A 24069-nucleotide genomic window follows, 5' to 3' on the forward strand; every position below is an offset into this window, starting at 1 on the left:
ACCCATGGGTGCTGCCATGGGGACATGAGTGGTGGGATTGGGTCCCCTTTGCCCACAGGTGGTGGCCTGGGGACACTGGTGGGTGTCACAGAGTGTCCCTGGTGCTGCTGTGGGATGAGGCCATGGGGAGGTGGGATCCAGGGGACACACGGCTGGGCTGTGCCAGCCACCCACAGTGTGCCACCATGGGACACCCCCGTGTCACACCACCCATGGGACACTGAGACTGGGAACTGGCTGAAGGAAAGAAGCCAGAGAATCGTGGTCAATGGGGCAGAGTCCAGTTGAGGCCTGTATCCAGTGCAGTGCCTCAGGGGGCAGTGCTGGGACCAGTACTTTTCAATGTATTCATCAATGATTTGGACAAGGGAATAGAGTGACTGTCAGCAAGTTTGCTGGTGACACCAAGCTGGGAGGAGTGGCTGACACTGGAAGCTGTGCTGCCATCAGAGACCTGGACAGGCTGGAGAGTTGGGTGGAGAGAAATTTAATGAAATATAACAAGGGAAAGTGTAGAGTCTTGAATGTGGGCAGGAACAACCCCAGGTTCCAGTGTAAGTTGGGGAATGACCTATTAGAGAGCAGCGTAGGGGAAAGGGACCTGGGGGTCCTGGGGACAGCAGGGTGACCATGAGCCAGCACTGGGCCCTTGTGGCCAGGAAGCCAATGGGACCTGGGGTGGGTTAGAAGGGGGTGGTCAGTAGGTCAGAGAGGTTCTCCTGCCCCTCTGCTCTGCCCTGGGGAGACCACACCTGGAATCTTGTGTCCAGCTGTGGCCCCTCAGTTCCAGCAGGACAGGGAACTGCTGGAGAGAGTCCAGCGCAGCCACCAAGATGCTGAATGGAGTGGAGCATCTCCCGTGTGAGGAAAGGCTGAGGGAGCTGGGGCTCTGGAGCTGGACAAGAGGACACTGAGGGGGGACTCATTGCTGGGGATCAATATGGAAAGGGGCAGTGTCAGGAGGATGGAGCCAGGCTCTGCTGGTGACAACCAGGGACAGGACAAGGGGCAATGGGTGCAAACTGGAACACAGGAGGTTCCACTTGAATCTGAGAAGCAACTTGTTGGGGTGAGGGTGTCAGAGCCTGGCCCAGGCTGCCCAGGGGGTTGTGGAGTTTCCTTCTGTGCAGACATTCCAACCCGCCTGGACACCTTCCTGTGTAACCTCATCTGGGTGTTCCTGCTCCATGGGGGGATTGCACTGGATGAGCTTTCCAGGGCCCTTCAACCCCTGACATTCTGGGATTCTGTGACACCCACCCACACTGGGACCCCTGGGACACCCACCTGTGTAATGCCACCCATGGGACACCCACCTGTGTCACACCACCCCTGGGACACACACCCGCACCATGTCACCCATGGGACACTGCCTCATGTCACACCACCCCTGGGAATCCCACATCACACCACCCACAGGACACCCACTCATGCAGTGCCACCCATGGGACACCCACCCCCCCATGTCACACCACCCATGGGACAGCCCAGCCCTGGGACACCCACCCGCTCCAGGCCACTGCAGGGACACTCGCCCACGTCATGCAGGTGTTGCAGGACACGCTGCAGCCCCCGCTGGGCACGGGAGGCCGGGTGCCCGTGAGATGGTGTGCTGTGGTGTGACGTCACTTGCTGGGTGTGATGTCACTTGCTGGAGCGTGACGTCAGCGGCGACTTCGCGTACGACACGGTGGCGCCGCAGCCCCGCCCCCCGGTCCCCCCATGCTCCGCCTTCCGGCACAAACGGCTCTTGCGCGACGGTCCCTAACGGCTCTGGGCTGTACCATCCATCGGCTCGGTGGGGGAGCAGCGCCCAGAGCCGCGGGAGAACCGCCCTCCCGAGCGGCCGCCGCTGTGGCGCAGGGGTGGATCTCTGTTGTCTGTGCAGAGTGGAGACCCTGGGAGGGCGGCGGGCGGGGTGAGGCGAACCTTCGTTGCGCGGCGGCCCGCGGGCTCCCCCCTCCGCCGCCGTGGTCCGTCCCGGCGGGGCGGGGCAGCGCATGCGCAGCGCGGGGCGGCGGCGGCGGCCGGACGTTGGGAGCGCGGAGGAGGAAGGCGAGAAAATGGCGTCGACGGGTGAGCGGGGCCGGGGGGGTCGGGCCAGCCCGGGGCCTCCGCGGGGGCTGTCGGGGCGGGAGCGGCTGGAACCGAACCGGCGGCCGCCAGGACGGGCTGAGGCGGGGGCTGGGGCCGGCGGAGGGGCGGGGGGAGCGGGGCCGGGCCGCGGGCCTGTCACGGCGGGGAGAAGCCCCGGGCCCCGCGCTGAGCGCTCCGGCTCTTCCCGCCTGGGCCGCGGCTTTCCCGGCCCCCACCCAGCCCCTGTGTCCCCAGCACCGCTGTCCCGGGACCCTCCGGTGCCTCCCGGGGATCGCAGCGCCCAGATTGGCCTTCCTTTGTATTTATTAAAGGATTATTTACATTAGTGGGTCCTTGGTGCTCCAGCCCCGGTAGATTTGTCGAGTTCTGCTCTTTCAGGAGACCACTGTCCTTACTAAAAGCTTTTGCTGTGTCTTCGGCCTTTCTGGTGGCTGTTCAGGACGGTTTCTGGTCCAAATGTTAATTTTTTTGTGAATAAAACCAATGAAGCATCACAGAAGGAAACGCTTTTGTGTGAGGGTCCAGCTGGATGCGAATAGGTGGAAATTGAGGGTTCCCGACCACGCCAGCATCAGATTTAAAGTAGTTTTAAAGGCCAGCAGCCAAAGGTTGGACCTCACCGCACAGGGAGACATCACAGAGTGTGGGGAACGTGACTAAAATCACCTTGGAGAGGTTAAAAAAAAAACCCAAACAATGTTACTAAAGAGACACGTGCCCGTGGAATTGTCAAAATGGGGTTTAAAAATACGGCTGTCTTTCCGCTTAATGCATGGAAATGTTCTTCTGTGGGAGCAGCTATTTTCAGCTGCGCTATTGTGCTCTTGGGCCTCATGAAACAGAAGGATGAAGATTAATTTCCCCCTGGAAATAAAGGCTCAGAGGTGGTTTTAAGTAAATGAACGATAATATTTTTTTTTCATAACGTTTCGCGTTAATCTGAATCCAAGCAAAGTCAAAGAGAGGGATTACCGGAGACAAATTGCACATTTGACACCTGGATTTCAATACTAGAAAAGGAGAAAGTGTCGTGTTGAGGTCAGACCAGAGGAGCTGGAAGACAGGACGTGTGATGAGTGTTTAACCGAAGCCTGTGTGCGTAGCCTGTGGTAACTCAACGGGGCATAGAAGATGAACGGCTGAGGGACCTGGGGGTTCAGCTGGAGAACAGGAGCTGAGGGGAGACCTTCTGATCTCTGAACTGCCTGAAAGGAGCTTGGAGCCAGGGGGGTCGGGCTCTGCTCCCCAGGAACAAGCGCCAGGAGCAGAGGAAACGGCCTCAAGTTGCGCCAGGGGAGGTTGAGGTTGGATGTGGGAACAATTTCTTCCCCAAAGGGCTGTGGGGCATTGGAACAGGCTGCCCAGGGCAGTGCTGGAGTCACCATCCCTGGAGGGCTGGACAGACGGACATGAGGTTCTCAGGGACATGGGGCAGTGCTAGCAGTTGGGAAACATTTGGACTTGATGATCTTAGGGGTCTTTTCCAAACAAAATGATTCTGTGAGTCTGGAGGTTTGGGTGGCTGGAGGGTGAGGGGGTTTGGAAAAGAGGAGGAGGGGGTGTCTGGTAGACCCAGGGGAAGATGGACGAGGAGGAATGGGCATTAATGGTTTTTGACACTCAGGATTTAGCAGAGCATAGAGCCATGTTTAGACTGGAAAAAAAAGAGCAGCGACCCTGTATTTAACAAGCTAGATTTTTCAATATTAAGCCTGACAACCTGTAGGGAAAGCAGGAGCGGTGCCAGAGCAGTTTAACAGCTTTAGCGGCGCGTCCCCAGAGTGAGGAAGCCTTCGGATGGCATTTCAGCGTTTTATTATAATGCACGGTGTTTCTGTTGTCTTCCTCATGTCCTCATACCGATTCCTGCGCTCTGGTGCAAGGTCGAAATAATTGATATCTGTGAAAAATCAGTGCTGGAGTCACGACGATTCCTTTCCTGTCCGTCAACACGTGCGGCAGGGGCTGAGCTCTGGCATCAGCGCAGGGAAGTGCAAAGGAGGAAAAGCTGTAAGCTGGGGAGGAGCAGAAGACAGTTTAATTAGGGGTGAATCCGCAGCCTGAAGATACAGGGGGTTCTGGTGTATGAAAAGAGTGTTTTTAAAATGATCCCTGGTGCCCAAAGATGCAATTGCGATAGAAACACTGAAATCGCGTCCCGCACACAACTACGCGGCTCTGCCGGCGAAAAGCTCTACTAACGTCCAGCAGCAGATTCCTGATCTCTTCTCCAGGCAAAGCTAGGATCTACCTGGCAAAGTCTGGCCTAAGCCACAAATTCATCGTTTGCTCTGGAAGTTTGGATGGAAACTGGAGTTATCTTGGAGTGAAAACGAACTTTTAGGAGCTGTAATCATCTTAAATATAGCCTCGGAATCGCCGTGCGGATGCATTTTCCATCCCCGCCAGCAAACCACTTCAGTGTAGACTTTTCTGCTCGGATTTTCAGGCTTTCAGTTCTCTAAATCAGAGTATTGGCGTGGATCGGGGCTCTGGGCAGGGAATTACTGCCTTGAAACTTTCCAGCCACTCGTTTGCCTCCTGGAAATTTAAATAGAGCGAAGTGTGGTGGTTTCTGCACACCCCAGAGCTCACAACCTGCCCCTTTGAAAGCAGGGGGGTGGGTTTTCAGTGTCAGCCCCAGTGTTTCCTTTGTTCCCAAACAAAACACCCTCCCGCCAGCCCCCTTGGGTGTCATCCAAGGTGGCAGTTAAATTAAAGCAGGGTCATTTGAGATCAAAGTTGCTGCTGCAAACAGCACTAACAATGGAGGGAAGAGTGATTTTTATTTCCTTCCAAAACACTGAAAAAGTGCATTTACCTTCCACTCTTTTGAAAGTGGATTTCCAGCAGTTTATAGCAGTTCTTTCAAGCTGCAGGAGGAAATTCCAGCTGCTGTGCTCTTACACCGTTAATTTTGTTAAGCCTTTGTCAACGTTTTTGTCTTTCTTTTTCCTTTTCTTGTAGATTATAGTACCTATAGCCAAGCTGCAGCTCAGCAGGGGTAAGTAGCATTATGGTCTTATCCTCTCTTTTTTAAAAAGATGTAATATAAGTATATAATAATTGCGGTTTAGTCTTAACTCGGGTATGTTTGTAAATCCTATGGTTTTCCTTTACCTTTTAGATTTTGCATTGTCGTAGTATTTGAGCAGAAAACATTTGGATACAAGCAAATCGTCTTGTGATACGAGTTTTGCGTGAGTCAGAAATACAGGGATGCATTATAAATGGCTTTAAATTTGTTTTTCCAGCTACAGCGCGTACGCACCTCAGCCGGCTCAAGGATATGCACAGACCACCCAGGTAAAACACGGGACGGTTTTATAGTTGCTGCTGAATCACATAACCTTCCAGTAAACTTCACGGGGCTCTGCCAGCCACAAAAAACGCTGCAGCAACTTCAAAATCTGTCATTAAAAGTTGTCTTGGAGCTTCCACCCAGCTCAAACCGCTTATTTAAAATGAAAACAACCCAAATGTCCAGGAACCTCAACAGTCACCTTCGTTGGTGATGTATCCGAGATTGAGGTGGTTGTTGTCGAGGGGATTATAAAAGCCTCATTCTGGGTGTATGTTTGACACCACCACGTTGGTGGATGTTTTGCTCAGTGGTGTAGGAGAGAAAAACCTAAAAAAAAGAGGAGGGAAATTGCCGTTTGTGAGATTGCAGCAGTTGGACAAAGAAGGAGGAAATAGATATTTTCACAGAGGTATTGTTGCTAAAACTATTAATACTCTCAGTTGGCTAGACTGCAAAATGATGCTGATCTTTAAGAGATTAATTAAACCATGTTTATTTTTGATCTGTAAAATCCAAATTACTAAAACCACGTTTGTACACACACAGCGAGTGTGTTTTCAAAGGTGAACTTGTGTCCTCAAAAAGTGGCCTAGGTTAATTTTCCCCTGCCTCTCCAGAGAGGTTTCTGAAGGGAAAATCCTGCCACCCAGGAGTGTATCTGTATTACAGAGATAAAAACCATCACATTGTCCAGTTGGAGCGTTACCAAGCAGCTTTTAATGGACTAATTCTGGTTGTGGCAACAGCTTGGCTACCAGAGGTGCAGGTGACACGGAAGGGCAAGTGTAAGAACATGAGGCCATGACAACAGGCTCTAATATGAGACTAAAACCAAGTAAATGAACCAACAAAACTCAGCTGTGGGCAAATAGCCATGGCAAGTTTGCAGTATTTTCTGCCTCCTGATGTAGCATGGACCTGTTGGAAAGGGGCTGGAGGAGCCACTGGAATGATCCGAGGCTGGAACAGCTCTGCTGGGGGACAGGCTGAGAGAGCTGGGGTGTTCAGCTGGAGAAGAGAAGCTCTGGGGAGACCTTATTGTGGCTTTTTTGGACTTAAAGGGGCTGATAAGAAAGATGGGGACAGACTTTTGAGCAGGGCCTGTAGTGACAGGACACAAGGGGTGATGGTTTTAAACTAAAGGAGGGAAATTCAGGCCAAACATGAGGAAGAAATTGTTGGACTGAGGGTGGTGAGAGCCTGGCCCAGGTTGGCCAGAGAGGTCCTGGAGACATCCCAGGCCAGGCTGGACAGGGCTCTGAGCAACCTGAGCTGGTGCAGATGTCCCTGCTCATGGCAGGGGGCACACTGGGGGAGCTGGGAAGGTCCCTTCCCACCCAAATTATTCTGTGATTCTATGATATTCAATCTGGTCAAGGCTTTTCTACTTTTGGTGAGATCTGCAGCTTGAGTTCAGGGAGGCTGGCTCATGAGTAACATGGCCTTAGATCCCAAAAGGTGTTTAAGTTCCGAGCTCCCATAAGAGTCAGTAAATCCCTTTGAGAATCTGGACATTAAAACTGTCTTCACCTCGCGTCTTGAGCTGTAACTGGAGTTCTATCCTCAGCTGAGCTGCTGGTAGCACAGAGCTGGTGCCTGGTGTTTGAGGAGTTGCTTTGCGGTGCTGTCTTTGTGATTGAGCGAGATGATGGACAGACACGGTGCTTTAGTGATGGTCTGGACTGGAAAATGAGCTGCAGGGACGGTGTGAGCTGAGCTGCCACTGAACACAGAGGCATCGGGATGGTTTGGTGATGGCAAAGCCTTGGGTGCTTCCGCTGATCCCGGCCTCGGATACCTGCATCAGCTCCTGTTTTTCAAACTGTTGACTGGTGCACATGAAGAATATTCAAAATAACTTAATGGGAGTCTTAACTAGGTTTTGTGTTGAAGTAACTGGCTTGTTTTACTTTGCCCTCTGAGTAGTCCCACTCCCCGTGTAGCCCTCGGGAGGTATCTGTGAGCGTTGATGGGTGCTCAGGTAATTACAAGGAGCTGGGTGCTTTTATGTTTTGCTTTATGTAGAGCAGAGGTGTGTTGTGAAAGTGTAAGAGGCTGCCCCTCTGGCGTTGAAAAATGGTGTTTGTAACATCATTACAGATCTAAACTGAAATTTGCAGGAGTGCCCAAACTTTCACAGTAGCCTTGGCTTGACTCTGGTTGCTTTCAGTACATCAGGTAACACAGACCCCCATCTGTGCACAGCACCGAAACAGCCTCTATGTGTCTCTCTGCATCACCTGTGAGTCACTTCTGTTCATAAATTAAATTTGTGTCATGTTTGGAGCAGACGTACGGGCAACAGAGTTACGGAACCTATGGACAACCCACTGACGTCAGCTACACACAGCCCCAGACGACCGCCACGTACGGGCAGACTGCGTACGCAACGTCCTACGGGCAGCCTCCCACCGGTAAGACCCCTGTTCCTGCAAGGCCCAGCTTATCCTGGGTCGAGAGTTAAGCTCAAGTCAACCTTGGCGAGCTCTGAATTACTGTGGGCAGCTCCGATGTGGAAACAGCTCCTTCCTCAAGAGCCTTCCTTGAGTGATGGGCAGTTTAAAGCGATGTGAAGCTGCGGGTGGGCTGAGGAGTAAATAAATATGCCTGTTTAATTTTTCAGGAAGCGTTTTGGGTGCTGGTTCACGCTGCGGAGCTAAACTTGGGGGCAGAGCCTGCGCTCGGGCTGCTCTCACAACCTCAGCACCTCGGTTGCCTGAAAATTGAACGGGTGAAAGTGACATGTGCCTGTTCTGATAGTTGTACCCTCTACTTTTTGTCTTGTGCTTCCCACAGTAGAAGGGACCAGTACAGGTTTGACTATCCTGCTCGCTCTTGCATGGAAAACACCGTCTCATCCCGTCTGAACTCGTGGTGTTAACCCTTTAGGTGTCCCTTGGTTTTAGTGCTAAAAACGTCCAGCATCAGAGCACGCACACAATGTCAGTAAGAATTTGCTGGGCTGCAGTGCTGTTTACCATCCCCACATCTTTCTAAAGACTCCGAGTGGCGTACTTTATGGATAAAATTAATGACAGCCCTGCCGAGACATTTTGGGTGAATCTAACCCCGTTATCCAACCATTTCCTAAAGGGTGAACAGCACGGTTAGACACGTCCAGCCGTCCCCACCACCACCCGTGCATGTTCCATGGTGTCTTTGGATTCCCAGTGCAGATGCATACGTCACATGTTCATTAACGTGCTGTCAGTTATTCCAACGTGTGCTCTTTGAATGAGAGTTTTGTATGTGCAAGTGTCTTAATGTCTGAAAGAAGCTACTGAGATACTGCTCAGTTGTGGTGTATTTTGACTGACTATTCAGGAGACTTTGAAAAAGAAAGTAAATTTTCCTCCAAGTAAGGCCCTGGGCGCCGTTTTCTGCAGGTTCATCATTTACTTTGAGAGATATAAACATTTATTAGAGCGGGAGCTTCCTTAAATACTTCCCAACGCAAAGGAATGCCAGGACAGACAGGCAGCGGGGTGTCTGGCCACAGAAATCATTGAGGAACGCTTCACCAAGAGAGAAAATATTAACCTATAGTCTATCTGGTTGTACAGCACTTAAAATATTGAATATTTTACATGGCTAAGGACTATTTCTGACTGGCAATTAGCACTTTTTAAAGGCAAAATGCTTCTTTTCTTCAAAAAGGCAAAAACAAACTGGAGAAGCGCTCAAGCAGAAGATCCCGTCAGACGTTGGAGTGGGATTTGCCTCAATCCGCACTGGTCTGGAGTGGGACGGGTGATGTTCTCCAGGCAAAGTGCCAGGCTGGATTTATTCTTCCTACACCTGCCTCTCCGTGAGGAGCCAGCGCTGTGCAAACGAGACTGATGGTGCTTAAAGCCCATCTCTGCCTTTCGCACTAAACAAAGCCCGGGGTGTTGCCTGGAGCATCTTTACGCCCCAAGAGACCTGCAATTTTTGTGGTTGAATCTCCATTTATTTTTCCTACGCAGCACCTTGTAGCAGAGGGATGTCTGCAATTACTTCAAAGCAAAGTGGCCTTTTTTTTTGTCCTAACAGCTTATTTTTGGGGGGTAAGATGCTCTTGTGGTCAGGGAAATTCAAATGCTGTGCAAGAATGGCAGAGAGGATCCCTCCATGTGCCCCAGAGCCCCAAGTAAGGGCTGTTTTCACCTGCCCAAAGACCTTTCTGTCCCAAACTCTCCGCCATCCAGCCTTGCACCAGCTCCTGGGCCACCTGAGGTGACACTCACCACCCAGGTTGTGCTTCTTCCCTCCCCAGGGCTGTAGGAAAAGGCATCTTTGGGTTGTCCTGTTGATTTTCTTACAGCCAAATGAGGTTTGGGGACCTGCAGGCTCCTCCACAGCCCCCCGGACACCGACTGGATTAGGGGATTAATTGTCAGCATCAAATCTGTGGTCATTTGTGCTTTAATTGCTGCAGTGTAAAAGCGTGAATTCCAGAGTAAAATAAAGAGCCACATCCCTGAGGGTTATGGGATTTCTGAGAGTGTCATTTGGGGGCAAAGACATTTCAGATGTTCAAATATGAATCTCCTTCAAGTCACTAAATGGGAATTACTCTCTAAATTAGACACAGCCAGCCCTGACTTCCTTTTTCTTTTACCTGTGAAATTCTGGGTTAGGTATGTTTTAAGTTTCTAATGAGCACACCCATAGCTGTCTTGTCTCCCTCACTGGTAGAAGCTCACGGTGCCAAAGTGGGGTCAGGTCTCTTTGGGCACACAGATCCCCCTGAGTAGCTTTTAATTCTGCTTGTGTCAGAGAGGAGCCTTCAAAAACTGCTGCTAGCTGATGCGAAGTGGCTTATTTCAGAATAAATCTCTTTGAATGCGGTGTTTTCGGTTGGTTTTCTCTAAGGAGCAAATCCTGCAAGGTTCCCCTCCATCTGAAGAATTCCTAGACTCGAATTAAGGTTTTCCTTGTAGGTTTTGATACTTTGAGGAGAAATCAAAGGTTATCAAAGTTCTTCTGTTACCTTTTTCTTACAGTATCTGTTCTGGAGATTTGCTGTTTCTCTTACTGACCGATGGGGGAAGGAGAGAGAAGTAATGTGAACATCCCCCTCAAAAATCCAGCTCTTGAGGATTTTCAGAGTACCAAAACTAAGCTGTTGAAATGAAAATTGAGGCCAGTGGGATGTTAAATCACTTCCTTGCCTTTCTTTGGTGCAAGCTCTTCCTGCTGCACACACACAAAGGAAATGCTCCATCTCGAGCTGATACATTAAAATTCAGGGGTTTTTTTTCCTCCCTTTTGCTCCATTGGCAGGTGTGAGCAAACCTGCTCCCTTGCTTGATGTGGGAGGGTAGGGCTGTGGTTTTAGTGGCAGACGGTGCTTATGCAAACAGCTATTTTTTTAGTGAGCGGTCAGGCTTTGGCCACTTAAGGATTCCTTTCACTTCTGGTGTCGGTGCTCTCTGTGGAAATGCTGACGTTTCCGTGGTTTGGACTGTCTAAATTTGTCCGACGCTCTAAAAATCATCCTCATTTTATCCCGTTGGGCATCATGCCGTTCACCCTGCTCAGCGACACGTGGAACGGGGCTTTGCTTTTCAGAGAACTCCTCACCAAAAAGAAACGGTGACCGTGACAACTGGTGATTCGTGCCGGTTATTTCCTGGTGGGAGACGAGCTCACTCTCTCACTTTCATCTTTCCAGGTTGGCAGAGCTGCGGCGTGGAGGCGTTTGGTAGGAGGGGGAACGCAGGGCAGGAGGACTGAGGCTTTTGTGAGCAGGCAGGGGCAGGTGACACGAGTGTCCCCTTCATCAGGATCCTCAGACTAACCCGCAAACCCAAGAGCGTCGCACGGGATAGAAAACTGCAGTTTATTTTTTAAACTAAAGCGCTGTGCAAACTTCCTCCTCTCGCTCCTCTTCCTCTTTCCTCGCCGGTTCAGAGAGGCTTTGGGAAAGGTTCTGATTTTGTGGCAGGATCAGCAAGATGTTGAAATACCACGGGGCTTCAGGAGGACACGCTGTGTTCTGATGGAACTCCGTTTGTTTTGTAAATGAGGGAATCAAAAAGCTACAGCACAATTTGCCTAAAATGCTGTATAGTTATAAGGAAGAGTAAGTCACAAGTGTCCTGTGTTTATTAAAAATAAGAAGCGATGGAGAAGCTGTTACCTTAATTGATGCAATTAAGATCACGTCAGTAAGACTGAGATCAGTCAGCTGCTCTTTGGCAATCGATGTTTTATATTTTTAGTAAGTCAGCTTCTGCTAATGAAGTTTTTAATTTATCTTTTTTTATATATAAGTCTCTGTTTCATAATTTGAAAACCTGCTCGCAAGGTTCTCAAACTAAAAAAGCTGCTGTGTTAATGCCGGCTTTATAATTTGCCTTTGTGACAAGCCACATAGTCGACTAAATTATACAGCGGCGGCTGCTGGAAAGACTCATTGAAATGTAGCTGTTTCAGGGTCATGGATGTTCTTGTAAAACTGTTTAGAAATAAATGTGTGAGCTGTAAGAGTTTTACCTAAATCAAACTGGAATTCTAAGAAAAGTGAAGGTACATAAGACATCAGGAGCTACTTTGTCTTTTTTGACGTTTCTTTTAAGTCAAAGCAAATGTAAAGTTGCTTTTCTTTTGTTTCCAGAATTACTGATTTGAACTAGAACTTCACAAATGGCTCAGAAAGACTTCTCACGTCAGCCTGCTGCTGTTTTCTGCTCTGATTTGTCAAAAAAGCTGAAAGGATGGGACCGTACTTCTTAAATCAATTGGATTTCTTTTACCGCAGGGCTGCCAGGAGCTTTGTTTAGCTTTCCTGCATTGAGAAGATGCTGCGTGCCTCAGCGTGCCCCCTGTGTGCATTGTTACACTAACCGGGAGCTGTAAACAAACCGCTTTGGATGCTGATGGAAGACTGGTTTCCAGAAAGCTCCTTGGAGCGGGGTTTTTGAATGACGAGGGTAGAGCTGGGGCTGTAGGCTGAGGCTTCCCAGGGCAGGGGGTTTCTCTGAGGAAGGTGAAGGGTTAATTCATCATTTTCGAGTTATCCGCGATATTTTTGCAGTGGTAAAACCGGCGCCGTACCCGCGGGCTAATAAACCATCTCCAGCAGTTCAATAATGTGAAATGATAGCACCGAAAGCTCGCCAAACTGAATCTGATGTGGTCTGTTGTAGGTTACACCGCCCCGACCGCCCCCCCGGCGTACAGCCAGCCGGTCCAGGGCTACGGCACGGCCGCCTACGACACCAACACCGCCACGGTTACCACCACCCAGGCTTCCTACGCCGCACCCTCCGCTTACGGCACCCAGCCCGCCTACCCGGCCTATGGGCAGCAGCCCACCGCTCCCGCTCCCGCAAGGTAACCTCGGCTCCTCTCCTCCCAGCGCAACTGGGAGCCACTGGTTTTGCTCAACGCCCTTTTTCCACCCATCACGCTTGAGCGATCCTGGCACGTTGCGGGGCTGGGGAAGCTGTGTGGGAAGGTTGTGCTCCGGCGCGGTGAGTCAGCGCTGTTACTGAGAGACGAGGAGAGCGATCGAGCAGCAAAAACGGGCTCTTGACTCACGACGTGGAACAGAAAATGGACCAGTCTGACCAATCTTGAGTCACAGGGTTGGGCAGGATACCGTTACGTACTGTGACTTCTTGAGTGGATGTACGCAGAGTAGGCGATTTCCTTTTTAAATCTTTTGTGTCTGGGCACCGCAATGGTATATTTAGTTTAATTGTTTGCTCAGGATATGAAAGATTTAGCATACATAATGGAAACTTGTTTAGTAGTCAGAAAAACCGCTTTATTTGTTTACCTGGTGTTTGTAGCAACCGCTCCAGTGAGGAAAGGCGGCACTTGGCACAGCTCTGTGTCTGTCACATTACACTTTAATTATGAACCCTGACAACGTGTAAAATCATTTTTTCCCAGCTTGTATGACAAAAGTAGTTTAACTCTTTTCACTCTGCTCTGATAAACTAAGTGTTTATAAGAGATTATAAACTGTATGGGACAAATGAAAAGGAAGGGGACATGTGCAAAGCGTTCCCTTTCTTTTCAGGCCTTGAGAGTTAATACTAAACGTAGAGTCACAGAACAGTTTGGGTTGGAAGAGACCTTTAAAGGTCATCTAGTCCAACCCCCAATGTCCTTTCCCTTTCATCGGGTAATGTATATAGGGCAATATCTGCTTGCTCTGGATTCCAAACCAAACAATGGTGCATTTAACTGGCTGCTTTTGAGCTCATAGTTTCCAAGCATTGTGCAAAACCAGCTGGACCTGCTGACCATTTTACTGGATGTTTTCACACCCCCGACTCAATTCTAGAGCCAAAGGCTGAACCCTCTGCTCTCTGTTCAGGGGGCTACCCAGGCCTTTCCTGATGGCAGTGTGAGTACTCAGTCAGCAAGTGCTAAAATATTTAGTGTTTAATGAACCTCTGTTTGCTGCTGCCAGAGTGCCTGACACCGATACGGTGCCAGCTTGTCATGCCACCCAAAGAAACAGGTATTGCCACTGTCCTGGAGAAATCTGAGCCCCTTTGCTGCTCCCAGAGGTGAGGCTTCGCTCCAACGATTCCTTCTTGTCCTGTATCGCTCCACAGACCCCAGGATGGCAGCAAACCAGCAGAGACCAGCCAGCCACAGTCGAGTACGACGGGCTACAGCCAGCCCAGCCTGGGCTATGGCCAGAGCAACTACAGCTACCCCCAGGTGCCTGCCAGCTACCCCATGCAGCCCGTCACCGCGCCACCCTCCTACCCACCGACCAGGTAACGTCCCCGCAGGCTCAACCTCCTGCAAACTCAGGTTCGCTTGGGCAAAAAGGGTTTTCTCAAAGGATTTTAAATGAAAAAGGAGGTTTGGTGTCCTGGGAAGAGGAAGGCGTGGTTCTTGTTGCTGTACTTCTTGTGGTAGGGAGGATGAAACTGTGATTGAGTGTCTCTGCGTGCGCACCTGTAATGATTACAGAACTTTTTAAGAAATTTCCTAGATATGGATTGTGTTAAAGTGACCTTTTACTACCTCCTTACACATGGCTTTGTCAAGGGGCTCACCTCTTCCCCTCAAGTGTCTTTAAAATGCTGATGCTGACTTCTAAAGTGTATGTTTTGAAATGCCCAAAGCCCAAGGTGCATGAGGGCGAACTATTCTATTACTCATCGGCTGACAGTATTTCAGTGCCGAGGCAGAACGGGAGACTGTTACTTGCATTACTTCTGATTTTTGCCACTTCTGCCTCTTTCTAGAGGTATGAATAAATTGTGAACAGCCGCGTGGATTTTGCTTTTAGCGATCTACCAGGTTTATTTTGTCTCCTGATGGTGAAGTAGCCTCCATAGGATGACTTCACCTTTTAAAACAGTTTACAACAGCACATATGGCTCATAATTGCATTACCTTCTGGCATGAGCCACTTCTGCAGCCTAATGCACAACGATGGTGAATTGGCTCGTCTTCCCACCTTTTCAATGCTTTTCTTTTCCCAGCTATTCCTCCAGCCAGCCAAGCAGTTACGATCAGAGCACTTACTCCCAGCAGAGCACCTACGGGCAGCAGAGCAGCTACGGACAGCAGACTAGTTATGGCCAACAAAGCAGCTACGGGCAGCAGCCCCCGCCGACCAGTTACCCACCCCCAACGGGATCCTACAGCCAGGCCCCGAGCCAGTACAGCCAGCAGAGCAGCAGTTATGGCCAGCAGAGTGAGTGAGCTCCGCAGAGCCCCGCCATGCCGGGGAAAAGGGTCGTTCTCCCTCGTCCTTGCAGGGCGAGCTGTCTCCAAAGGCAGTTTGGTATAATTTGGGGTCTAAAGCTTGTAGCTGTGTTGAAGGGAGAGCATGTTGTAACTCCGTTTTGCCTTTTCTTGCTGAAAATCGGCTCGCCTGGTGCAGTGGCGAGTCACGATGCTCCCCCTCGGTGTTGCAGAGGTGCACAGGTGGGTGGAAAACACAGAAGCACAAAATACTGTTTTGGACAAGACTCAGTGTAAACAGTTCTGCTAGGCCAGGCGGCAGTTTTGCAGAGGTCGGACTGGTAGGGCCTAATGTAAAACTCATCCTTAAATTAACACATCCTTAAATTAATGCTGTTGCTATAAGCCCTGTAGCAAATTGTTGTCGCGATTACATTCTGATGCTGAAGGCGGGTAAAAGGGCTTAAAAAGGGGACAGGCAGCTTCAACCAACTCTTGTCTGCATCTCCCTGACATTTTTGTTACAAACTTCCTCAGGCTCGTTCCGTCAGGACCATCCCAGCAGCATGAATGTGTACGGACAGGATTCCGGAGGCTTTTCAGGCTCAGGAGACAACCGGAATATGAGCGGCCCTGATAACCGGGGCAGGGGAAGAGGGGGATATGATCGCGGAGGCATGAGCAGAGGTGGGCGGGGAGGAGGACGCGGTGGAATGGGGTAAGAGCAAATCTTTTCTCCTTTTACCTAATTCTGGTTTACCCGTAGGATTTGAAATGGAAAGAAGGGACTGAAAGGTTGACATTCCCAACGGTACTTCCATGGGGAACATCTCTCTAGTAGCATTGTTTCTAATCCATGGAAATGTTATCCTAGGGGAAATAAGAGCAGGATCTATTTTTTGTTTATCCTGCAGTGGGTTGGGCCCCAGGGCGGGGAATTAGGGGATTTGCTAAACCTGGAACTTTCAGCTCCCTTCGTGGTCGCGCAGAGGTGAAATCCTCTGTGGGGTTTAACAGTAACTCTGGATCGAACACACACAAACCAGGAGTCACTCCCTGTGCCTCACTAGTGGAATCTTGTCAGGTCAGGTACGTACAAAGCTGGCGGCTCAGCTCAGCCCCGTGTTCTGCCGCCGGCCTCTCCACCTTAGCAGTAGCACGCGGAGCTACGTCCCTAAGTGTGCGCCCAGGGCCGATTTCTGCTGTCAAAGCCACGACTCTGAGTGGCCAGAACACTTAGAGCTTGGTTGGAGCGTGAAGAAAGACCCCAAGAAAGTAAAAGAGATGAGGTTTGGCTCCCGGGACTGCTCCCTCTCGGAGCTTTCAGGTCATCTAAACCAGTTTGGCCATTTTAACTGATGGCAAAATCTGGTTTGGTAAACCTGCACCTTCAGCGCTGTGTCTGTCCGGGATGTTTGTTTCGGTAGTGGCGAGGAAGGAGGATTCATCCCAAAGGTTCCTCAGAGAAGGCAGCTGTGGCTTTGTGTGTGTTCCATCCCTTCCCGCTGTCGCTCAGAGCTATGCAGAGTGTCCCCCGGCGCACGCGGGGTGTGGGATGCGCAGTGCTGACCCCCCTCCTTGGCAGGACAGCCCGAATCGCAGCTGCTCCTCCATAGGCAACTTCTCGAGGTGTTTGACAACCTGGTGGCAACCAGAGTTTGGCAGTTGATAGTCCCATTCTGCATAGCTCTGGCGAAATGAATTGAAGTGGCATGAAATCTTTATCGGAGAAATACAACTACTGGTGTGTGGAAAGAGAAGAAAATGAGTGGCTCGTGTTGGAACACGTCTGGCTTGAATTGGCTCGAGTGGAACGAAAGTTCCACAGTTCTGCATAAAGATTTCACCCATGATGTATTTATCTCTAATGGTTTAAAGTAGATGTAGACACTTGAAATGTCTATCATCACATCTTCAAATTTCTAGCCCCTCCGGAGCTTCTCATGCCAAAGATTTGTCATCTCTCTCTGATTTCACCCCCCCTAATCTGAGCTTAAATTGCGTACGTAGCCATTTCCACCTGACTAGAGCTTTACAAAGAGTCCCCTGCTTTATGGACGTAGACTTGCTGCCGTCCATAGCCAAGGTGGACATCCCAAGGAGCCCCAGGGGCGGGTAGGGGAACTCGGCCCTTCTTATCATGCTGTGGTGATGGATTTCAGTGTCTCCGGCAGGTAAGGAGCTCGATGTTATTAACGTGCCCTTTTTCATTGCCTCGATTATTTGATATTTTCATTGGCTGTTAAACATGGAAACTTTTTAACATGCTTTGTCGCATTTATATGCTACAGGTTACAAAGTGAGAGCCTTGTATACACTTCAGTACTTAAAAAGTACCCGTACTCAGTACTCAGCCGGCAGCATAATGAAAAGTGGGACTAGACACGGTGTCCATATGGAGAGGAAAAATATACATAGAATATTTTTAACCAAATGTATTCATTGTATAAATGGAATCCTTCTGTAACTTTGGTAACTGCCTACTTGTTGTTTGGTAATAAAACCAGAGGAGGTATACTACTTTAGAATTGTGTAACGTTAAAAAGTGTAAACATATATGTTTAAAAAGAGAGACATTACGTAAATGGTGTGTACTTTAAGAAAAGGAGGCAAAGCTGCATGCAACAGCTTGAAACTTTGTATTGACGACTTTGATTTTATCCAGTATTAGAGGTGCAATACTTGCTAGAAAATTAGCGGTGCGCTCCCTCCTCTGCTCGTCTCCTCCCAAACTGTTTCTTGCCTCTCCAAAAAGAGCGAGAAACGTCAAAAATCCTTTTCGGGTGGTGTTTTCCTAATTAACTGGCGCTCGGAAGCGCTTTTAGCCGAACGCTTCAGCCAAAGCTGCTGAGAAAAGCTGCGACTGCCACTTCGCATCATCGGCACGTGCCGAAATCTTCCCGTTCTGCTCTGTGTCCACAAAGCTGCACCCCCGGCCTTCGAGCCCCCGCTGTATTCTGTAAGTTCTCCCTCCGCAGAGACTTGTTAAATTCAGTAGCGACCTGAATGTATGGCTTTATAACCGAGGTTTTTAGCGGAAATGTCATCTGAACTGTGTTGTAGGTTATCGCGTTATGGTTTGTCTCCTCCCTTTTGAACTGTTAATGTCAGGGACCCGCGGGCTCGTTTCGCTCCGGTGCTGCGGGAGGCTGAGGGTGCATCTTTATGTACACGCAGAGGGGAGGGAGTCGACCAGCGACCAACCCCACGATTCCTCTGAAGCAAAAACCCAATTCCAAACCACCAGAACCCATTTTTTTTTCGCCAAGTATTGCACTGATAATACCCGTACAACTAATGCAAGGCTACCAACAAAGTGGTGTCTCAAACCAGACAAGCGAGGTTGCGTATATGTAAAGGAAATTTGAGCGAGCTGCCCTGAAGAAAGGCATAGTGCCGAGATGAGAGAGAGAGAGACAGATGCATTGTTTGGAGATGTTTTTAGCCAGTGCCCTTCTTCCCAGTGAGCCGCAGCGGCTCCGAGCGGTACTGGCTTTGTAAAGGGAAAGGCCTTCATTTCTTCGTTTATCCCCCCAGCAGCGCTGGAGAGCGAGGTGGCTTCAATAAGCCTGGTGGTAAGTTTTTGAGCATTACAATGGATAGTGTTAAAAAAAAATTGCAGTCAGTTTTTAGAACAAAGTGTAATTTTGTATTCGTTTTAAGTGCTTAAAATGCAACAAGACTGTAATGGGTACTGCCGGCGATGCCTAGGGGTACGCGGTTACAGGACACAGGGTAACGTGGAAGAATTGAGCAACCACTTCTGTAATTTGGGGAAAATAAATGGTTTGGATTTAATAATTTTTTGGTTTTTCCGTAAAGTAACTTTTGATTAATGAACGTAAAACCAATTGGCCTGGTAAAGCATTAAAAAAAAAAAAAAAAGCGTAATAGTGGTTAATGGTTTGAAAAGCTGCTAAAAATAGCAAAACCGATCACCAAAGTAAAGGTGCATTGCTGATGTTTGGGCAATGCGGGTCAATTTGAGTTTAACCAGCGCCATCGAACGGTGGTTATATGTAGATAGATTTGTGTGTGTCGGTTCTTCAGCCCGCAGGGCCTGCACTAACACGCCTTCTTATGATTCTTTCCCGACTGGCAGGACACATGGAGGAAGGACCAGACCTTGATTTAGGTAATTACCAAGATCTGCTTGGATTCTCTCCCAGGCTCCAATTGCTCCGTGCCCGTCTGCGGGAGCGTGAGGCTGCTCCACCATTTGCAGTTGCTTTCTGGCCATTTTATTTCTATCTTGATTCCCGGTTCATCAGAACAGCCGAACTGGTGGAAAACTGCACGTGTTTGTGAGGCACTCACCCTTCTCCGCAGGAGTTGGGGGGGTTTGGGGAGCTCTGCAGCTGTGTGAGTCAGTAGAAAGCCCTTTTCAGGCAGAATTAGCCTGGAGTTTGTATGTGCTGGTCCGGTAGCCTGTTCTTGTGCCTCTCACCATGCGGCTCTTCCCGTCCCGTCCCGCAGGGGTGGCTGGAAGTTCCACATCAGCCTCGCAGCATCACGTGGTGCTGCGGAAAAGGGGGGTCAGGGGAGCCCCAAGGACACCAAGAGCTTCCTCATGTCTTACCCCCGGTGTCTCCCACTACAACCGAGCGGTTTAACCACGCGATTCTCCACGCCGAGTGTGTGTCTGTCCGTCTGCAGGAGGCAGGCCGGCTCGGCAGCGGGGCGCAGCGCGGTCCCGCCTGCGCCGACGAGCTCAGCGCCTGCGTTTTCATCTCGCTTCATAAATACGCTCATTGAGAGCAAAGCCACAGCTGGCCGAGGGGGTGACGCGATGAAAAGCCCTACGTGATGTTGTATCGCTGCCTTTCCTCGCCCCGCGGTGACACCCTGAATTATCTCCTAGGCCCACCTATGGACCCAGACGAGGATTCGGACAACAGTTCCGTGTATGTGCAGGGACTCAATGACAATGTGACCCTGGAGGACCTGGCAGATTTCTTCAAGCAGTGCGGTGTTGTCAAGGTGAGAGGGAACGCGGGGGAGAGGGGTTGCCCACCTCCTCCTGCTCGCACCTCCCTCGTCTCCCTTCAGCCCGTCATCTCCAGGAGCTGGCGGGTCTCTGGGTGGCTGGACATGCACAGGTGGATGCTGAGCTGTAGCTCAAGCGTTCCCAAAGCACCTTTGCAGGGTTTGTCCCTCAAAAGCGTGATTAGGCTTATGAAAGCACTTAGAGCCACGGATCTGTGGCTGGTGGGACATGTGCGGAGCGTCGGGGTGGTGGGAGTGCAAAGGAGGATGTGGGGAGGCTGTAGCTGGGTTCGTGCACACGGGAGCGGCCGCTGGGGCCTGACCAGCACCGTTCTGGGCCTGTTCCTGCACGGTTCAGAGTGTCTGGGCAGCAGCTGCCACCCATGATAAAGCCAGGAGGGCCCTTTCTTCTGCCATGGAGTCACCAAAATGAGACTCCATTATCTCAAAAGCAGAACAGAGGCAACTAAACTCCCACTCAGCTTTTGGGGAGACGTGACTTGAGGTGACACTTTGCTGTCCCGCTAGATGAACAAAAGGACCGGGCAGCCGATGATAAACCTCTACATCAACAAAGAGACCGGCAAGCCAAAAGGAGATGCCATGGTATCTTACGATGACCCATCTACTGCCAAAACAGCCGTCGAATGGTTTGATGGTGAGTACATGGGGTGTGTTTTGGGCTCGAATCGCTTCATTCTCCATTTCAGAACTAAATTCTTGTCCGACCAAAGTCAGTGTTTCTGTCCTTAGTGTGTGGAGGTTCGTTGTCATTTCAGGCTGGCTCTAGGTTGAGCTTTTGCCTAAGAAGTTCTGGTTTTAACTAGAACAGATAAGCGTGGTGCTTGATTGTGGCTGTCCTTAGCTGCCCAGGCTTCTGTCCTCTGTCACCTCCTGCAGTGGGAGTTTGTCTCAGTCCCACAGGTGGGATTTTACCCTTTTGGTAGAATTTTTGGTGTGATTAACACCTCGCTGCAGTCGTGTGTGGCACCGGGGGCCTGTGAGCGGTGGGAACTCAGAGCACAAAGTGACACTTTTGCCGTTTACTCCTCCCAGGGAAGGATTTCCAGGGGAACAAGCTGAAGGTCAGCCTGGCGCGCAAGAAGGGCCCGATGAACAGCATGCGGGGCGGGATGCCCCCCCGGGAGCCGCGGGGAATGCCCCCCCCGCTCCGCGGAGGTAACGTCAGCCCCCCGAAGGGCACGGCCGCCGCTCCCCGTCCTCCCGCCGTGGCCGGTGCCTCCGGGGATTCACGGAGCCTTTCTTACAGGTCCTGGGGGGCCTGGTGGCCCAGGGGGGCCCGGTGGCCCCAGCGGCCCCATGGGCAGGATGGGAGGCAGAGGTGGAGAGCGGGGAGGCTTCTCCTCGCGAGGACCGCGGGGATCCCGGGGAAACCCCTCTGGCGGGAGCGTCCAGCACCGCGCCGGCGACTGGCAGTGCCCCAACCCGTAAGTGTCCCCTGCTCCCAACGGCACCGCAGCTCTGCCGTGGCCTGACGGTGCTGTGGTCACTCTTGCCCGGTGACAACAGCCGTCCTGTGTCTCGGAGCACCAAGGAGGGGCTTGTAGTCTGAGGTGCTGCCTGGGATAAATGGGCCTTTCCCAAAATAACGTGCTGGGCCTTTCCAGGAAGTTCGGGGCTGGCGTCACTTCTAGGGGGCTGGTGGACTCACTACAGGTCCTGCTGAGCAGCTTTTCCCTCTCTGTGCTGGGACATCGCGCTCCCGCTGACGGCCAAGCAGCACTTTGGAGCGTTATCCAGCCAGGAACGTCCCCCCGGTCTTTGCTAATCGGTGTTTTTACCCAGGGGCTGCGGAAACCAGAATTTCTCCTGGAGAACGGAGTGTAACCAGTGCAAGGCTCCCAAACCAGAAGGGTTTCTCCCGCCCCCGTTCCCCCCTGCAGGTATGCCTTCCCTGCGCCCTGCGCGCCCGCCGCCTCTGGCTCTGCAGACACCCACCCGTGTTCCCACCCACTGCCCCGGGCTGGGGCTCCCGGGAGCGGCTCCTCTGGGGTCAGAGCTGCTGGGTCTTTACCCGTCCTCAGGCTGTGACCTGGAGCCTGGGACAGCTCTGCCTGCTGTCCCCCTGTGTGTTCCAGCTCTTGAGCCACCCAGGCTCTTCCTTAGGGCTCTCTGCAGCACTTGGCTTCCCTAAAGCACCTGTGTCACCTCATTAGCATCTTCTTAATGAGCCTCTGGGGTAGATGCTGGGTGAGCTGCGCTTGCCTGCAGCATCTCGGGGTTCCCAACAGCTCGGCCTCAAGTTGCGCCAGGGGAGGTTGAGGTTGGATGTGGGAACAATTTCTTGCCCAAAGGGCTGTGGGGCATTGGAACAGGCTGCCCAGGGCAGTGCTGGAGTCACCATCCCTGGAGGGCTGGACAGACGGACATGAGGTTCTCAGGACATGGGGCAGTGCCGGGTTGGGTTAATGATTGGACTCCATGATCTTGAGGGGCTTTTCCAACCAAAATGATTCTGTGGTTCTCTGGATGTTCTCCCGTTTTTGGGGCAGGGTGGAGCGGGTGGCTCTGAGGCCTTTCTCCTCTCTCCCAGGCGGAGACCGCGGCAGGGGCGGCCCCGGGGGGATGCGCGGCGGGCGAGGAGGTGGCCTCATGGACCGCGGGGGACCCGGGGGCATGTTCAGAGGTGGCCGCGGTGGTGACAGAGGTGGATTCCGAGGCGGCCGGGGAATGGATCGAGGTGGCTACGGAGGAGGCGGCCGGCGAGGAGGAGGAGGCGGCGGCCCCGGGGGGCCCCCCGGGCCCCTGATGGAGCAGATGGGCGGTGGAGGCCGAGGTGGACGGCGTGGAGGACCAGGGAAGATGGACAAGTACGGCTGGGGGGACACGGAGAGCAGGTGGGGGCCGGGGTCCTCTGTGGAGGGGGAAAACCCTGATGTGCAAGACATGGGGACAGGGTAGCACTGGGGCACCTCGGGCAGGGTGGCACTGGGGTCCCACTCCTTCCTCTGTCACCCAGGCTGGGGTTGGGGGCGGGGAGCAGGTGGGGACCCCTCCAAAGGTGTGGGGGGCGCCGTGACTCACCCGCCCTGTCCCCCCGCAGGGGCGAGCACCGCCAGGAGCGCAGAGACCGGCCCTACTGAGACGGACCCGCAGAGCTGCATTTACTACCAGATTTATTTTTTAAACCAGAAAAATGTTTTAAATTTATAATTCCGTATTTATAATGTTGGCCACAACATTATGATTATTCCTTGTCTGTACTTTAGTATTTTTCACCGTTTGTGGAGAAACATTAAAACCAAGTTCAACGGTAGCGTGCTGAGGTTTTTTTCTTTTCTTTTTCTTTTTTTACACCCTCCCCCCCCCTTTTAAAACCGGTTGTTTAACGCAAACTAAACCCGCGCGACCCCCTCGTGAGCATGCTGTGCGCCCCCCCGGCGGCGCGATGAACTGTAACGCTGTTAACGGTTGTGATGATTTTTTTAAATAAAAACTCCCGCTGTTTATAACCGCACCACTGCTGGCCTCCTTGACAGCGTCCCCGCCCCGGGAACCCGCTCCCGTGTCACCCCCCCACCCCGTGTCTCAGTTCCCCCAGTGGGAGCTGTGGGAAGGGCCCGATCCTGTGAGGGGGGCAGTTCCAACTGGAGGGGTGTGTGATTCCCCCCCCGTGTCAAACCCCACCCGGACTGCGGGGGTGTCGCTGTGTCTGTGTGTCGCTGTGTCTGTGTGTCGCTGTACGTGCCCCCCCGCTACGTGTCCGTGTCCCGCATGTGGGCCCGTCCCCGCCCCCCCGCCCGCCGCTCCCGTCCCGGCCCTTTCTGGGCCGCCTCCAACTTCCCGGCCGGGGCGCGGCGGCGGCGGCAGCGCGGGGCTGCGGGCGGGCGGCGGCCGCTCTCCGCTCCGCTCCGCTCCGCTCCCGGTCCCGGTCCCGGTCCCGGCCCCTCCGGATGGCGGCGGGGGCAGCGCGGGGCCGGGCGGCGGCGGCGGGGCCCCCCCGGCGCTCAGAGCCGCGGCCCGGCCCGGAGCGGGGAGCGGGCGGGCGGCGCGGCCCGGCGCGGCGGTAGCGG

The 24069-nt window shown here is 52.0% G+C and overlaps 1 protein-coding gene across 7 annotated transcripts; it reads left to right on the top strand.

The window, feature by feature from the left end:
* Positions 1-2000: 2000 nt before the first annotated feature.
* On the top strand, positions 2001-23312 carry EWSR1 (EWS RNA binding protein 1; the record flags this gene model as incomplete). Of its 7 annotated transcripts, none has more annotated exons than XM_080355520.1 (17): positions 2001-2076; positions 5065-5101; positions 5352-5403; positions 7689-7815; positions 12535-12721; positions 13960-14127; positions 14845-15059; positions 15587-15767; positions 18587-18624; positions 19152-19184; positions 19911-20029; positions 20564-20693; positions 21092-21214; positions 21306-21483; positions 21842-21939; positions 22590-22893; positions 23100-23312. In XM_080355520.1, 17 exons carry the CDS (start codon positions 2001-2003, stop codon positions 23137-23139), a joined length of 2106 nt encoding a protein of 701 aa, XP_080211646.1. In that variant the 3' UTR covers positions 23140-23312. The 7 variants fall into 7 exon arrangements, with proteins under 7 accessions (XP_080211646.1, XP_080211649.1, XP_080211648.1 ...); XM_080355523.1 differs by having other exon boundaries at positions 22590-22866; XM_080355522.1 differs by having other exon boundaries at positions 18590-18624.
* Between the last annotated feature and the right edge of the window lie 757 nt (positions 23313-24069).

The sequence above is a fragment of the Nesoenas mayeri genome, assembly GCF_963082525.1.
Source record: "Nesoenas mayeri genome assembly, chromosome: 17".
NCBI classification, from domain to species: Eukaryota; Metazoa; Chordata; class Aves; order Columbiformes; family Columbidae; genus Nesoenas; species Nesoenas mayeri.